The sequence below is a fragment of the Leptonychotes weddellii genome, chromosome 3 (assembly GCF_054177405.1).
Source record: "Leptonychotes weddellii isolate Sample4059 chromosome 3, ASM5417740v2, whole genome shotgun sequence".
In the NCBI taxonomy this organism is placed as follows: Eukaryota; Metazoa; Chordata; class Mammalia; order Carnivora; family Phocidae; genus Leptonychotes; species Leptonychotes weddellii.
Window position 1 is genome coordinate 40980286 of NC_138371.1, and position 17198 is coordinate 40997483.

At 36.3% G+C, this 17198-nt stretch overlaps 1 protein-coding gene and 1 long non-coding RNA gene across 3 annotated transcripts in view; one reads left to right on the forward strand and one right to left on the reverse strand.

Moving 5' to 3' along the window:
• Window positions 1-970: 970 nt before the first annotated feature.
• WDR75 (WD repeat domain 75) overlaps window positions 971-17198 on the reverse strand; it is a 33713-nt gene continuing 17485 nt past the window's right edge. The window contains exons 9-21 of the mRNA XM_081813986.1: window positions 12914-13072; window positions 12000-12059; window positions 11793-11908; window positions 10586-10761; window positions 9091-9248; window positions 8466-8646; window positions 7549-7643; window positions 6626-6721; window positions 5819-5988; window positions 5215-5274; window positions 2540-2686; window positions 1938-2029; window positions 971-1248 (exon numbers count right to left, since the gene is read on the reverse strand). Of these exons, the coding sequence (XP_081670112.1) occupies window positions 1044-1248; window positions 1938-2029; window positions 2540-2686; window positions 5215-5274; window positions 5819-5988; window positions 6626-6721; window positions 7549-7643; window positions 8466-8646; window positions 9091-9248; window positions 10586-10761; window positions 11793-11908; window positions 12000-12059; window positions 12914-13072 (1715 nt within the window). The 3' untranslated portion in view covers window positions 971-1043. The remainder of the gene's footprint in view (window positions 1249-1937; window positions 2030-2539; window positions 2687-5214; window positions 5275-5818; window positions 5989-6625; window positions 6722-7548; window positions 7644-8465; window positions 8647-9090; window positions 9249-10585; window positions 10762-11792; window positions 11909-11999; window positions 12060-12913; window positions 13073-17198) is intronic.
• Window positions 5987-17198, forward strand: part of LOC115943012 (uncharacterized) — a 221002-nt gene continuing 209790 nt past the window's right edge. For both annotated transcript variants that reach the window (XR_014143465.1, XR_014143466.1), the window contains exon 1: window positions 5987-6472. This is a non-coding gene — a long non-coding RNA (uncharacterized LOC115943012). The remainder of the gene's footprint in view (window positions 6473-17198) is intronic.

Sequence of the window (17198 nt, forward strand, 5' to 3'; positions counted from 1 at the left end):
CAGTTTGCAGTGTTGGGGGTAGGTGTTCTCTTCATTACTGTCTCTCTTGCTGTTCTGTATGTAGTCTGTCTTTTGTTGTGCAGAAGCTGTTCAGTCAGCCCTCAGTTCTTCTGGAGGAAGTGCTCCAGAAACAGGTATAGATTTGGTGTGTTCTGTAGAGGAGGTGAGTTCAGGGTCTTCCTATGACACTATCTTGGACTGTAAAGTTGTATACTTTACTGTTTTTGTGTTAACTTTTTAATGTCAATTTAATAGGAGTAAAATAGGAAAACTCCAAATGCTAAATGGTTAAAAAATAGTCACCTCACTACTTAAATATAATACAGAGGCTTGGATCCTAGTCTACTAGCAATGGGACTTTGGTTAAAAAGTAGTTGTTCCTACACCCATAACACTGACAAAGTAATATCAGCTCTTCTTATATCTTCCAAGGCTTTCCAAGTAGAGTTAGATAAGCCCTTATCTGAAAGGCTTGGTGCCAAATGATTTCACTTTAGAATTTTTCAGATTTTAGGCGGCCCATATTATTATTATGATTTAATACCCTCGGTGTGGTCTGTGGAACACCACATAATCAAATTATTTCTCTGAGTAATAAACACACTAAGATGTATGAAGCAGGACTAAAGAAAACAACACATCTGTTTAGGTCCTATTGGCCACCAAGTAAATTTTGCTGTTAACAATATCATCAACAAAAACTTTTGATTTTCAAAACTTTTTTATATCTCCAACTTGCAGATAAGGCGACATACGCTATAATTGCTTGTGAAGAAAATTGCTAGATATTTCTAAGGCTGATGTAACTCAAAATAAAAATGAGATGGTGTGTATATGCATGCACCCAGCAACTCTAATGCATGATGCAAACACAGCTTTGTATTACCAATTATTTAAAAAGTAAAGCCTCTTCATATTTAATATTTTAAGGAGAGAAATAACATCAAGTAGAGAAATAACATCAAGTAGATGTTTTTGGAGTATCAATATATAATTAAAAAAAAAAAACAAAACAAAATGCAAGAACCTTCCATCTCCAAGGCTCAAAGAACAGTTATCCAGCTGTAGTCTACCTTCCTGAATCTTCTTAGTTCTTTTTCTTCAGATTTTGACAACTGGTGTATAATGTCTTCTCCCAAATCTGTGTCGTTTGTATCCTGGGTCTTTTCAGTAAAATCATTTTCTTCATCTGAATCATCACTTTCTTTTTCTTCTTCCATATCTACATCATCAGGGAATTCTTCACCACTTTCATGATAAGAGAATAAAATATAAACTATTACTTAAAAAGTTTCTAAATAACTTTCTAATTTAAGACACCTACGTAGAATTATAACCATACAGGGAAAGTAAATGAAAAATCTTGTTATTGAGTGCACTTCAAAAATGGGTTCTTATAAAAGAATAGATGAATTTACAAAGTGTAATTTTTAGTTATATCAATTCCTTAAACCATACACACGAGATCTAATAATTATTTTCAATGTATTTTATTCACTTGGTTTAATAGTCCTCTGTCCTTTAACTGCATATTAAGGCTAAAATAAAGAGAAATACAGTTGACCTTCAACAACATGGATTTGGACTGCACCCATCACTTATACATGGATTTGATATAATACTGTAAATTTATTTTCTCTTCTGTATGATTTTAATTTCTCTAGCTTACTTTATTATAAGAATACAGTATATAATATACATAACATATAAATTGTGTGTTAACTGTTTGTTATTAAGACTTCCAAGCACCATCAGGCATTAGTAGTTAAGTTTTATGGGAGTCATAAGTTATGTGTGGATTTTCGACTATGCAGGGGGTCGGTGGTCCTACCCCACACACTGTTGAAGGGTCACAGTTTAAGAATACTCTAAGAAAGGGTAACAAACTATCCTGTTTCCCAAAACAGTATCTAAACATATTTTAAAAACTGCTTTACCTCTTTGTCTCCTTAGACAGCAGCAGTGAATTTACAAACTTGGAGCACAGGAAAGAAGCAGATGGCAATACATGGGCTGGAGTATGAAGAAGCTAGAGTAAAAAAACCAGAAAAATAGGGCTTCATTTAAAAAGACTTAATGCCACCAGCTAAATGCAACAGGCTTTCTCCACAGTAAAACCAAACCAAAAAAAAATTTATGCCTGCCTTCTGACAATTATACAAACAATCCTCTCTCCCCTCCTGTCAGTTCAGACCACAGTAATCTAGAATCATAAATTTATGTTATTTGGTTTGCGTATTAGAACCGCACAGTATATAAATAATTATTCAAAAGTTATCTGTTACAGGGGCGCCTGGGTGGCTCGGTCTTAAGCACCTGACTTGATTTCGGCTCAGGTCCTGATCTTAGGGTGGTGAGATGGAGCCCTGTGTCAGGCTGTGAAAGGTTTTCTCTCTCCCCTTCTGCCCCTCCCCCTGCTCACATACACACACTCTCTCTCTCTCAAATAAATCTTAAAAAAGTTATGTTACAAATTATAGAAACTCTAACTTAAGGTGCTTTAATGTATTTAATCTGTTTCATGTTGTGAATTACTTACCTCACTAATTGCAGATATGTTTTCTGTTAAGGGTAGTTGTACTAGTTCACTCTCCAAAGCCTCATTTATTTTTTCATCCTGCTGTTCCCTGTGCTTTCCCAATATGAAATAAAACGGTGTTGCTGGAAGACTTTCTTCTGCTAGTAGCTATAAGGATTTAAGACAAAGGAAAATTTCTTCAATTAAAAAGGAGGAACTGCCTTGGACTCAATAAAAAGTGTTGCAGTCCTAAAATGTCAGGGATGAAAGGAACTTTAAAAATTATCTGGTATGATTCTTTTCACTTTACAGGTAAAGCAACTGAGGCCCAGCAGCCCATTTATTAGGGAAAAAGCTAACAGTGCACACTTAGATGACAGAAAAAATACACACTACTGCTTCTCCCCCAATGAAATGACAGCAAATGGGTTTTCAAAAGGACATAAACCCACAGTGAGAAAGAAAATGGGTGAGTAAGATGCTGGAAGGTGGAAAGCAAGTTCAAGGGTAGTAGGTAACTTAGTAGACCTGAGAAAGAATTCTAAGCTGGCTGGGGGGAAAGCCAAGAAACATCCCAATTTATATTGCTGAATCCTGCAAATGCTCAGGAATTGGTACTAATAGTACCTTGGAAAAAGGCTAACAATAACCGGGTAGCCTGGCTGAAAGTCCATTTAGAGAGCATTCATATTCCTAGATCTCCTTCTGAGCCCCAAGAGAGGGCTGGAAGTACATTCTCTGGAGAGTGGAACAAAAGTGTGTCTTTAAACTGAACTGCCTGGGGGGCTTGGTGGCAGTGTCTTCACAGCTGAAGGCAGCTGTGCTTCATAGAGGGTGCTTCCAGGCTGCTAGCCTCCAGGCAAGAATTTAGAAGAATTTTATCTGGGCAATCTGACCAGCCTAAGACAAAAAACCTAAAAATAATGACTTTGGAGACTTTCTCAAAAACAGCCAGTGGTAGAGGCCAGCAGACAAATTCCACCTAGGCAGAGACCTTCCAAATGGCTTTTTGGATCACTTTTAAATAAAAGCAGACAGTCGAGAATCATGAGATTCTGATGAAAACCTGTGAAATGAAAGAGACTAAAACAGATGGAAAACAAACAAATGATAGAAATGGGACTATGCAAAACAGGAAAAAAGCAGATTAGATGATAAAAATGAAACAATCTCCCAGAAAACAAAGAAAATAGATGATAGTTCAGCACTAAATAACAAGGGTTCCAGAAAAAGAACAGAAAATGAAGGAAAAGAAGTAATTCATTCTTGTCATTTCTTGGATTAAAACTCTCCAAGGGGCTCCACATATTACTCAGAGGAAAAGCCAAATTCTATTTTATTCACAAGGCCTACTTTGCCTGGCCTACATAAAATGGCAAGCTGCACCCCACACCCTTTTCCTCTATTCCTCCACCCATTATTCTTATCACTTCTAAAGTACTACATTTCACTTATTTAATGCTTGTTGTATTTTCCTGCTAGATTGTGAACACTGTTAAGTTTAGAGAATTGAATGTTACCTCACTGGTGTATTCCAAGCATCTAGAACAGACCCTGGCTTATTGAGGTTCAACAAAAAATTGTTGAACAAATTCAGTTAAGTTTTCAGAGGATAATAAAGCTAGTTTACACATAAAGGAACAGGAATAAGAATGGTATTAGACTTCTAATAACACCCAAAGCTATAAAATAGGACAATACCTTCAAAGTTCTAAGAGAAAATGATTTTCAACCTATAACTTTATAACTCGACCAACCAATCAAGTGGGAGAAGAGAAACATTTCCAAACACACAACGTCTTAAATTTGCCTCACATGGCACTAACAGAATGTGCTTCATACCAAAGCAAAGAAGTGATCGAAGCAAGGGGAAAGCTAGAAGTGAAATGATTCCCCAACTGATGGCGAATGTAGATCCTATGCCTCCTGGGCAGCAGGTATTCATAGAGCAATCGGTCCAGATTGAAGCAAGTCAGAGGCTCTTGGAAATATTCCTTCAAGACTTGAAAGAATACCTAATATATCTGAAATACTGAGAGGAGATTTAAACAACTTGAGTTTGGGGGTGAATTAGATGAGAAATAAATAGAAAACTATGCAAATAAGAAGGTGGCAATCATTAACTCCAGAGAAAACAGTGTTGCAAATAAAAGAAAACAATCTGTCTGGTTACTACATGACTCAACTGTGTTTACACAGTTATAACGAATACGGACCTGATTTATCTATACTGAGAAAACTGAGGAATAGGAAAGGTGTGTGTGTTATGTACATGGGGGAAGTGGTGGTGTGAAAAAGAGTAATAACTTGAATAATCAGTAAACAGACAATAATTAAATCTGAAAAATCCAGAATTAGCAATATAAACATGTTTCTTAGGAAGGCAAATAAAAACTCCAGCTAAAAGAGTTGAAAGTGATTATCTTTGCGGGTAATGGCAGTGGTGTTAGGAAGTTTTCCTGAAAGTCTTGTATAACTATTTGACTCAAATCACAAGCATATATTTTTGATGTTACAAATTAAAACTATATTTTAGAAGAGTAAATATAACCTCAAAGAGGCAAAGTAGCTTTCAAGTGTATGTTTAATTCCATGTTAGGGCAGGTGGAACATTTTTCTCATAGCTAAATTCAAACAGATAAGGTTATCTCTGTAGGGAGGCAATGCAGTCTGCACCATGAGTGGCTAAAACATACCTGTTTGCTTGTTGGTGTGAGTTTCTCTTCTGGAGACTTTGTACTGAATGTCAATAAACTCTGAAAAGAGAGATTAATGATGTAAAATCTAAATAAAAATGTTATAGTTAAAAAATGAGGTCCATTTTTCATCTTGATATATATACACACATATATATATCTGCCCAAAGAAAAGTAATAGAAGGCTTAAAACATAATTGCTGTGACAGTTACAAGATTGTTCTGAGAACACTTATTTAAGAACTGGTAATGAAACAGATTCAACTGATGGATCAAACTGAAGCCAGTTTTTATTATAGCAAATACTAAAATTAAAAAAAAAAAAACACACTAATAAGTACCATTTAAAGTATTTTGTTTTTTTTTTTTGCTGTCATGGAGATAATGCAAACAATATTTAAAGAGCCTCAAAAGTGTGGGGTAAAGTTGTGCTAATACACTTAACACTAGTAATACTGTTTTATTGAGCATATTAGATTACTTCTTTTGGGAAGTAATCCTTTAGTATTACTGTTCCACCTGTTATGAGTTATTACTTTCAAATATAAAATGAACTGAAAATTACATATACAAAGTGGTTGCCTTTTTGAGGTGGGATGGTTACCTGTGACTTTGTTAGGAAGTAAAACTGGGATCTGTTCAGCCACTGGTAAGCTTCTGAGGTGAATGATTCAGGCACATCTCGCGGAACAAACACTCCCCACTGGACTTCCTCTCTGGAGATATTCTTTTGAATATACAATGGTCTTGGCTCACTAGGTTTAAATACAAACACTAGAGGGAAAAAACAAACAGACCATAACATTTTGCATGCAAAGGTTAGTTCCAGCCTCAGGTTGACAGCCCACACTAATCCTGGGACTTACCCCATTGAGTAAATGGTCCAAGTCATGATTATTTTAGGCTTTAATTCAAATATCTACTGGATGCCTGCTATGTGCCAAGCAGTTAGGAATGAGGGCTATGAAGATGAAGAAGAGGAAGAAGAATCCCTGCTCCAGAGACCAGGGTGGCCAACCGCAGAAGACAGACACCAAAATATTGTGATATTTTGTCTTAAGTACTGGAACAGCGATCTGTAGACAGTGCTTCAAGAAGATGGAGGAAGATTGATTAAAGCTTCTTAAAATGCTTCAGAGGGGCAAAATCTCTCTTGGGACGTTCTGAATGTGGAGTGGGACTGGCATGGTGAAAAATGAGAGATGTACTGGAGCTCTCCGAGAAGTCAGTATGAGTGCATACAGAACAAGATGTTGCAGTAAGAACTCAAGAGAGGACAGTACCTCTGGCAAAATGGCCTAAAATAAACATTTGATTTAAAGGCAGTTTGACTCACTTTATATTAAAGATGTTAAAAAGAAAATTTAGGTAACAGATCTCCTCTTATTATTAAACTATGGTCTGTACTTACAGTCTGAACCCACCGAAGACTGAGAGATTGCAGCAATATTCTCTGAATGAGGATCAGGTTCCATAACTCTAATGTTTAATTTTGCACTCCATTCCACTGGCGGGAAAAAAGAACAATTCATTTCTAGAAAGAGATTTACCAGAAACTTTTTTAAGCTTGTTATTTAAAGTAGGTACTCAATTTTTACTGGGACAATTCTATTATTCTTAGGAAGAGGGATATTATACTTCCAAATAACACATGGAGACAAACTGAAAATGTCTGTGGAAGCCTGCACTAGAGCAAGGGACAGGAAGCAGAACAACCAAGTACTCCTCCCACATACTATGAAATGGTTATTATTATTTCAGTGCAACTACTGTCTGGTGCTTTTGGCAGCTTAACACGGGCAAAATGTTAAGAATCACTGTAGAGAATATATATAAACAGAGTATCATACATGTTCATTACTAAACCACCACGCCTTCCAAGCATACTCCAATGCGTAAAATGCCAATAAGTAAAAATGAGTAAAAACGAAGTCCACATTTGTTAGGAGGCTTGTGAAAAGAGACATTCAAATTTAAAGCTGCCATGGATGCTGCATGTTAATACAGGTTACATTTCAGCAGAAACATTCCTCAGGCTGTTATGAGAATAGAGAAGATGGAGGACAACAGAAAGTTATACATGGCAGAGAAAGGCAAGGATAATGGAAATCAATTTATGGCCAATTAGGCAGATTACAAATAATGTACATCCCTTACAGGCTCAGCACTTCAAATTTTGATGCATAATGTGACATGTGAAAAACTGTAAGTACTCTCTGGATAGAGACATGAAGATATGATCCAGAAGTCCTAAAATGCCAAAATTTAATGGCCATTTATCATATGATTTGTCAAATCACTTTATAGTAAAAAAAAAAAAAAAAAAAATCTTACATGCACAACTGAGCAGATTCCAACAGCAAAGAATGCCATTTTCAGTAGCACCAAGAAGATACTTTGAACAAGTCAATCTCCCAAAGCAAAGGTGCCTATGTTAAAACCACAAGAAGTTAACCATCAGTTTTAGCACGCTGAGTTTCGGACTGCAGACTTCTAGTATAGTTTTATGCAATGCAGACTTTTAGAAAGATATATTTTTGTTCACAATTATCCTGCAGGAAAAAGGGACTAAGGAGAGCAAAAGGAAAGGTTTATTTAGCTATTTTGTTTCTTTACAAAAACAAGTTTGATGACCAATTCTTTGCTCTAATATGCTGTATAATTTATTGGCACACACTATAAGCAATATGTATGTGAAATGTACAAAGTCATTTAACAAAACCCTTTTTTATGCTCGTTTAACCTAGAAGAAAATTCTGAAGAATTTTTACAAAGCAAATTCAGAATCAGGTATGTTGGGAATTAAAAACTGTCTTGTTAGCCCTCTGCCATTCTGTCCTCAAATGCCAGCTGCCTGAAGTGACAGATGTTGCTGTTTTTTCTTTTGCCCTTTTTGAATACAAACAAGGTTTGAGCATGACATTGTTTTTATGGGAAAACAGAAGATAAGCATTGTTTGGATCCATGGAGGCTTATTAGCGTCTATTTTTAGGTAGCACAACCACGAAAAGTATCTATTATGAAGAAAAAAAATCTGTAGGTTAAGAGTTAAATGTTAATCCTCATTTCAGAAATGGGTAAAACCATAGCAAATAGTTCACATACCCAAAATTTTTAGCTTCCTACCACTTTGGTTTGCTACTGACCACAGACTACCTTTAGAGGAAGCATAAGTTACTACTAAAAGTTTATGTGGAAAGACTCATTTAAATTAAAAACAAACAGTATGACATACTCCCCAAATTATTTACCTTATATTCCCAGCTCGTTGACAAAATGTACATTTAAGTTCCCATGTCTCTGAATCCCATATTGTAACTATTTCCTCAAAACTAACTGCTAGTAGAGAGCCATCTTCAGAGAAACAACAGTTAGTTGCTTGGTATTTGTGATAACTACCCACAAAGTCACAGGTCCAGCCAACAGCTTTTTCTGTGGAAACATAGATCATATAGTTCAGAAATGGTATAAATGCTAGATAATACTTTAGGGTAGTTATAAGCAGTAAGGATTACAGAAGAAGCACAACAAAAAAACCTTGCTCCTTGAAACTTGAGTTAGAAATGCTCCAAAGCACTGACTGGTTTGAAATATATACCTCTTCCAGAAAATCTTGACCTCCCTCTAGTGGAACAGTGAAAGAATTGCCTTTTTTTTCCAACACTGTACCCTCACAGAAATAATCAGTACATGATTGATTAATCAAGACTGTCATAAAAAAATACAGATTTTGGGGAAAAGGCATGTAAAATGTAATCTCTTAAATCAATTAGGCAATAACCCACAGAAGTTAAATAAGGTAGAAAAAGTCCTCCTGGAATGGACACAATTCTTAAATTATGCACTCTATAGACATACCATATTTAATTAACTTACTGTATATATCAGAATCATCTGTTAATATCCACACTTTGAAGTGACCATCTTTACTAGCTGTAACCAAGGTGGGGTTTTCAAATTTTTCTGCATTACAGAAACAGAGAGCTGTGATGTGGTCTTCATGTGGCATATTAATCTTTGTATTAAGAACAAACCTAACAGAAAGGAAATCATCAATTTAGCCTTACATCAGAACAGTATTATATATTGTCATATGAGTACAAGAATTTTTTACTGTACATTTTATAATAGTATCTTTAAGAATGAGCAACGGATACATTATCATCTAGAATGACAAACAATTGAGCGCTCTACCTCTAATGGCCACAGGATATAAAGAGTTCTAACACATTATCTCTGCCTTTGTGTAACTTATACAATATAGAAATCATTATGTATACTGTCAACTTGTACAAAATGAATATAAAATAGGAGTCGTCACAGAATGATACATGAAAGCCTACCATATTAAACTCTGTAAGAAAACTGTACAGAACTCAGATGACTATCTACTTTCAAAAATAAGCAAAAAATGGAATGGCCGTGAAAGCCCCTACTTGTGGCAAGAAAATACAGAAAACTACCTCTTCAAATGCAAGATAACCTAAGCTAGCACAGTGTTCTTAAAAGAACATTGGGGCAAGACTGTGCTGTGATTTTTTATTTTTATTTTTTAAAGATTTTAGTCATTTGACAGAGACAGACACAGCGAGAGAGGGAACACAAGCAGGGGGAGTGGGAGAGGGAGAAACAGGCTTCCTGCGGAGCAGGGAGCCCGATGCGGGGCTCGATCCCAGGACCCTGGGATCATGACCTGAGCTGAAGGCAGACGCTTAATGACTGAGCCACCCAGGCGCCCCTGTGCTGTGATTTTTTAAAAGTCTGTACTACCAGAAGAGTGACTAGCGATAATCTATTAATCCCTCTGGGCCTGTTTCTTTAACCTGTAAAATGTGGAAAAGAAACTTATCTTACAGTATTTCTATGAAATTGGTAGGACAACAGATACAAAAGCACTAAGCCTAGGTCTTCGCACACAGCAGGGACTTGATAAACGGCTACTATAATCAAAGTCTGAGAAACCAGTGAACTCTATGTAATCAAACATACATGCTACACTACAGTATACCTCTGCTGCCTACCACTGCCATGCTCCCCGAAGGTAGTATAATATGAATAGAGGAGCAAAGGGACTGAGAAATTTGGATTCTAACTCTGGCTTTGCTTGCAATTAGGTCTGATGTCCTTGGGAGGCAGGGGGGTCACTTTCCCATGTTTCCTCATTTATGTGTGGACATGACATTACAACTTGGGGGACACCAGTGCTTTCTCAGAGCAAAAGCTGAAAGGCCTTAGTAGGAGAGTAACACCTCCCTCATTGGTCTAAATCTAAAATTTATCAAAATGAAACATTCTAAAGACAAATGAAACATAAAATACAAAATCACATATTTTCTACTCTGAAGTTAAGTAGCCACATAGGTAGTATTACCCTTGTGTTTTCTTATTATACATCCACAGTTTCATCTGCAAGTCAAGCTCTGTTTCCTTTTCTTGACGTTGTTCCACTGTTGCAAGCCAGTTACCATAGCAGCCGAATGCAGCCTTTGTTAGCTCAGTCTGGATCAGACCATAATCATTGATATATTCTTGCTGTATAATATCTAACTGATGGGTTAAAAAAAAATCCAAAATGCTCATTAATGTAAATACGTAAACGTTAAAGTTTTCAAGGAATGGTAACTAACCATAAACACAATTTCTAGAATCTATAGTAATAGGTTCTCAGATAAAGGAAAAAACAAACTATTAGTTATGGATATCAAAACTGCCATTAAAAAAGCACATTATATAGCACCAGTTCAGTAGCAATTATTCTTCAATGACCTTTAATTTTAGTGATGACTGACTGACCCATGTACGTGATACAATAGAATGCTTAATTAATAGTAATGCTTTTCTCCCTTGTTTCTATCAACAAAGAGCTTTACATAAAATCTCAAGTTAAATTCCACATCACTAAAAACAAGAACAAAAATAAAATCTACAATTTTTAAGTGGTGAAGAAAGATAGCAATGTTTAAGTAGACTTTTATTTATGATTGTTTTTTATCCCATTCCCTTGTCTACTTACCAAACATATATTGAGTAATTATTATTTCTAGTCACTGTACTGAAAATGTACAAAGAATTAAGTTTCCTTTCTTTGGGGGGTTTAAAGGCAAGGGAAAGAAAGATCAAGTGGGGATACTGTGGGGCACAAAGAAGTAGAAAGTCTGGATCAATAAGAAGATCCCTCTTTAGGCTGAAAATTTTGTCACTGGTAGGTACACAGGACAACACTTTAGCAGAAAACAGAGACAAATTTGTATTTACAGTCCTTATATTCTTATTTCCCTATTCTTGTAACTCAAGGCACAAGTATGTGACAGCTAATTAGACTGCAGTCTGAAACATAATTAAATGGAGAGCCAGCACAGGAGTGCCAGCTGACTTACGTGTAGCCTTATTTTGCCACTGTGGCCTCATTAGAATTATGCTGTAAACAACTAAGTAACCAAAGACAGTATTGATAATTGTTCAAGCAAACAAAGGCACAGGATCTTGTTTTAGAAGCTACTAAATAAGTTACTTAACCCTGGTGGTGCTGTTGGAAACTTTCATTAGTTTTAAGGCCAGTTAATGGATCAAAATCTTACATTGTATAACTGCTTATCATGCTGCAGAGAATAAAACTGCAAATGGCCAGGTTTTCCATTCAAAACCAAAGCTTTAGTTCTGGGATCAATCATCAAACCGGTAAAGATACTGCTGTCTGCAAAAGAAGTGACAAACAATAGTTAAAGTCATACAAATATTCATTTTTAAGTTGTGTATGATTACAAATCCACTGGGTTTTGTAATACCTTTCACTAGGCCTTGAATCACTGCAGATGCCTCAAGGTTTCGGTGAATTATTATAATCTCTGTGGGTAAAAAAACCAAAAACAAAAAACAAACCACAAATTGGTCAGAACTTCAAGGTCAAAAAAAATCAACTGAATTTATGTCATTCTAAAATATACCAGATTCTAAAACAACTTAGTAAGTTCAGTTTACTCAGTATTATTAGAAAATCAGGAATAAAAAAAGAAAATCAGGAATATATTTTGTGATTTAGCTAAAAACCTGGGGCTGGGGAAGAGGGTTTTTTTTTGGAGGCTTTAAGGTTTATCAGTTGGTGCCTATGAATATATTTTAAGTATTAATTCAGAAACTTATATACTCTAAAAGAGACAGTTTACTTTGAAATGACTCATTGCACTAACGGATTGCTCACAGTTATGGGGTTTTTTTTTTTTTTTTTTGAAGGGAAAGGAGGCAATGGGCCCTGAGATTTACATTTAGGCTGAGTAGTAACAGGATGAGCAAAAAGTTTTGGAGGTATACAAGACTGCCTCTATTCCTGTCAGAACCCACGGGACCCCCACACCAAGTGTGGCTACATTAAGTGTTCTTTTGAAAACATCATTACATTTGTGAAGGCACAAATGCCCACTTCAAAAACCCTCCCTCTATTATCCCCACATCCACAAGTAAAGGTTTTGAAATGGAAATGGTACAAGAACCAAATACACTTGGCCCTACATTTTTATCAAAACAATCCTGAAAATGTTGGATTTTGGTGGCATCTAGAGTCAAAAAAGGAAACCGAGAAAAGAGGAAGAATGGAAGAAATAATGCTCATTAAATCTTACACTCCTCTTAATTAGTTTTATGTCTCTTATTTTCCATTCCCTAGTTGTACAATTCTATCTCCTCACAACAAAGTCAGACTTACTGTTATCAGAGTGAGAAGTACAGAACAAATCCCCTGCTGGTGAGACTGAGATATGTTCAATAGTAGCTCCCAAACGGGGGAGGAACTCCTTATTCTTCTCTGTTGCATCTCGCCACTCTACAAGGACAGATTCACGACCACCACTCAGAAGACTGGTGCCTTCTCATCCATCCACAGAAATGAAAAGGACAGTATTTTGGGGAAAAAAACAGAAAAATATAATTAACACTTAAAATCTCCCTACTATGTTAGAGATATAAACTATTTTTAAAAATATGCAAACAAGTATCTTCCTATCTTTTAATAAACTTAAGACAACAGACTTCTTTATTATTAACATATAATGTATTATTTGTTTCAGGGGAACAGGTCTGTGGTTCATCAGTCTTACACAATACACAGCACTCACCATAACATATACCCTCCCCAGTGTCCATCACCCAGCCACCTCATCCCCCTACCCACCTTCCCTCTAGCAACCCTCAGTTTGTTTCCTGGGATTAAGAGTCAACAGATTTAACAGTCATTGATTCTGGGATTTTCCTTTCCAACAATATTTAACTAGTTTGTTGCTGATCAACTCTTCTGCCAATAACAGAAAAACTGAATGACAAACATCCTCTAGGACCAGATGGCTTCAATGACAAATTTTTCCAAACATTTAAGAAATGAACCAATTTTATACTCTTCTAAGTAACAAAAAAACCCAAAATACAAAGAACACTTCCCAACTTGTTTACGAGAACATAATCCTTTACCAACCTAATAAATTATAAGAAAGTTATAAGCCAATTTCATGATCGATGAAAATTCCCAAAGTATTAGCAAGCTGAATCCAAGGATATATTAAGAGGATAACATACTGCAGAGCTGAGTTTACCGTAAGTGAGGTTATCTTAACACTTGAATAAGTGTAATTAATTCCATTTACATAATAAAGGGAATAATCATGAGTATCTTAATAGATGTAGAAAAAATAAATGATAGAATTCTACTCCCATGATAAAAATTCTCAGTAACTTAGCATAAACTGGAGGTCCTAATATACTGACATGAGACAAGAAGGGATTAAGGATTGGAAAGAAGTAATTACTTCAGTGCTCACACACAGTGTGACTGAGTGCAAAGTACAGCCAAAACAGTTTATACTGTTCATATTTGCCTGAACTTATAACCAGTTCTCAAAGCAACTATACTTTGTAGCTCATTTACATAGACAACTAATTTTCTTCTTGTATTCTCTTACACAGATACAAGATCAATGCTGACATTTTACTGACAACCCTGTACTATATGTATATGTACATACATATATAGGTGTGTGTGTATATATTTTTAAAAATTTTATTATTTGAGAACGCCTGTGCACACGAGAGCAGGTGGAGGGACAGAGGGAGAGAGAATCTTAAGCAGACTCTGAGCCCAGTGTGGAGCCCAATGCAGGGCTCAATCTCACAACGCTGGGATCACAACCCAAACTGAAACCAAGAATGGGATGCTCAACTGACTGAGCCACCCAGGTGCCCCACATGTCCTATATTTAACTATTCTTATTTACAAATACTCACATGACTTATAAAACCAAGAATTCAACACTCCAATATGCCAAGATTAGCTGCAGTACCTCCTATACCAAAGCCTTGGCTCACGGTAGAGGTGCACTGTATTTTTTCCTTCCCTTTCTTTGAGTGCCAAATAGTCTACTCCTTCTTCCCCAAGACCCATCTGAAAAGGCCAGGCTCAAATGTTCCAGGGCTTAAGTAAAGCCCCCCCAGAGAGCTGTGACTGCTAACTGGTATGAGAGGAGGCAGACAAGATGGACAAGGTAACAAAATAGAGAAAAGTCAGTGACAGTAGTATCAGCTGGTCTTGGCCCAGATTAGGGCAGGGGCCACAGGAGAGAAAATGAAACTGAGGATGAAAGGAAGAATGATGCTGCATGGAACATGACATCCGTATGTACACACACATGCCCCCACCATTTGTATTTTGTGGAGGGGCTTGTGAGAAGGGTGGAAAAGATAAGAGCAGCCTACATCTTTTATCCAGGGGGTTAATATCCTCTTCATTCTCTATTCTTACTTCCCATATCACAACTGTTATACTACTCTGTCAGGGTCCCACCCCCATATACACCAGTAACTGTTCCCCACCCCAACCCACAAGTAGGCTGAAGATGCCTCCTACTTCCTGAGGCTCCAGTTCCAGTGAGTTAAACCCAAGTAACCCTGTAAGGATCCAGAGCACATGGTATTAAGACTTTTTCTGACAGTTCCTAGGAAGAACTGCCGAGAAAATTCACTTTCTCCAGGCACATAATCTTCTTTAGCATCCAGTCCCCCTTTTTCAGAAACCAGCCAAAATATACTGATATAACTTTTACTACATAGGTGTGAGGGTGCTAAAAGTAAAGACAAAATGTACCTCCCAAAATTTATGTTGATCATCCTATTTTCAAGGAAGATTTTTAAATATTTTTATTTTAATAACTTTTAAAAAGTTTTAACTTAAATTCCAGTTAACATACAGTGTAGTTAGCTTCAGGTGTACTATATAGTGATTCAACAATTCTATACAACACCTGGTGCTCATCACAAGTGAACTCCTTAATCCCCATCCCCCCACCCACCTCCCATCTGGTAACCCCCCCGTTTGTTCTCTTACAGTTTGTTTCTTGGTTTGCCTCTTTCTCCCTTTATTTGTTTCTTAAATTCCACATATGAATGAAATCATATGGTATTTGTCTTTCTCTTATTTTGTTTAGCATAATACTCTCTAGTTCCATCCATGTCTTTGCAAATGGCAACATTTCATTCTTTTTCTATGACTGAGTAATAGCCTATTGTATATATACCACTACTTCTTTATCCATTCAGCAGTCGATGGATACTTGGGCTGTTTCCATAATTTGGCTATTGTAGATAATACTGCTATAAACACTGGAGTGTATATATCCCTTTGAATTAATATTTTTGCGTTCTCAGGGTAAATACCTAGTAGTGCGATTGCTGGATCGTAGGGTAGTTCTATTTTTAACTTTTTTTTTTTTTTTTGAGGAACCTTCATATTGTTTTCAAAATGGTTGCACCAACTTGCATTTCCCACCAACAGTGCAAGAGGGTTCCCCTTTCTCCACATTCTCACCAACACCTGTTATTCCTTTTTTTTTTATTTTAGCCATTCTGGCAGGTGTGAGGTAGTACCTCATTGTAGTTTTGATTTGTATTTCCCTGATGATGACTGATGTTAAGCATCTTTTCATGTGTCTGTTGGCCATCTGGATGCCTTCTTTAGAAAAATGTTCATGTTTTCTGCCCATGTTTATTCTGCGTAAGGATTATTCATTTTTTGGGTGTTAAGTTGTATAAGTTCTTTATATATTTTGGATATAATTTTTATCAGATATGTTCATTTGTAAATATCTTCTCCCATTTCATAGGTTGGCTTTTGGTCTTGTTGACTGTTTCCTTTGCTGTGCAAAAGTTTTTTATTTTTATGAAGTCCCAATAGTTTATGTTTGCTTTTGTTTTCCTTGCCTCAGGAGACTTATCTGGAAAAATGTTGCTACAGCCAATGTCAAAGAGGTTACTGCCTGTGTTCTCCTCTAGGATTTTGATGGTTTCATGTCTCTCATGTCCTTAATCCATTTTGAATTTATTTTTGTACATGGTGTAAGCGAGTGGTCCAGTTTTATTCTTTGGTATGTTGCTCTTCAGTTTTCCCAACACCATTTGTTGAAGGGCCTGTCTCTTCCATCCCGTGTTCTTTTCTGCTTTGTCGAAGATTAACTGAACATAGAATTGTGGGTTCATTTCTAGGCTTTCTATTCTGTCCCTTTGATGTATGTGTCTATTTTTGTGCCAGTACCATACTGTTTTGATCACTACGGCTTTGTAATATAACTTGAAATCTAGAATTGTGATGCCTCCAGCTATGCTTTTCTTTTTCAAGATTCTTTGGCTATTTGGGGTCTTTTGTAGTTCCACAGAGATTTTAGAATTGTTTGTTCTAGCTCTGTGAAAAAATGCTGTTGGTATTTTGATAGGGAGTGCATTAAATGTGTAGATTGCTTTGGCTAGTACTGACTTTTTAACAAATATTTGTTTTTCTAATCCATGAGCATGGAATGTCTTTCCATTTCTTTGTGTCATCTTCAATCTCTTTCATCAGTGTTTTACAGTTTTCAGAATACAGATCTTTCACCTCTTTGTTAGGTTTATTCCTAAGTAACTTACTGTTTTTGGTGCAATTGTAAATGGACTGATTCCTTAATTTCTCTTTTTGC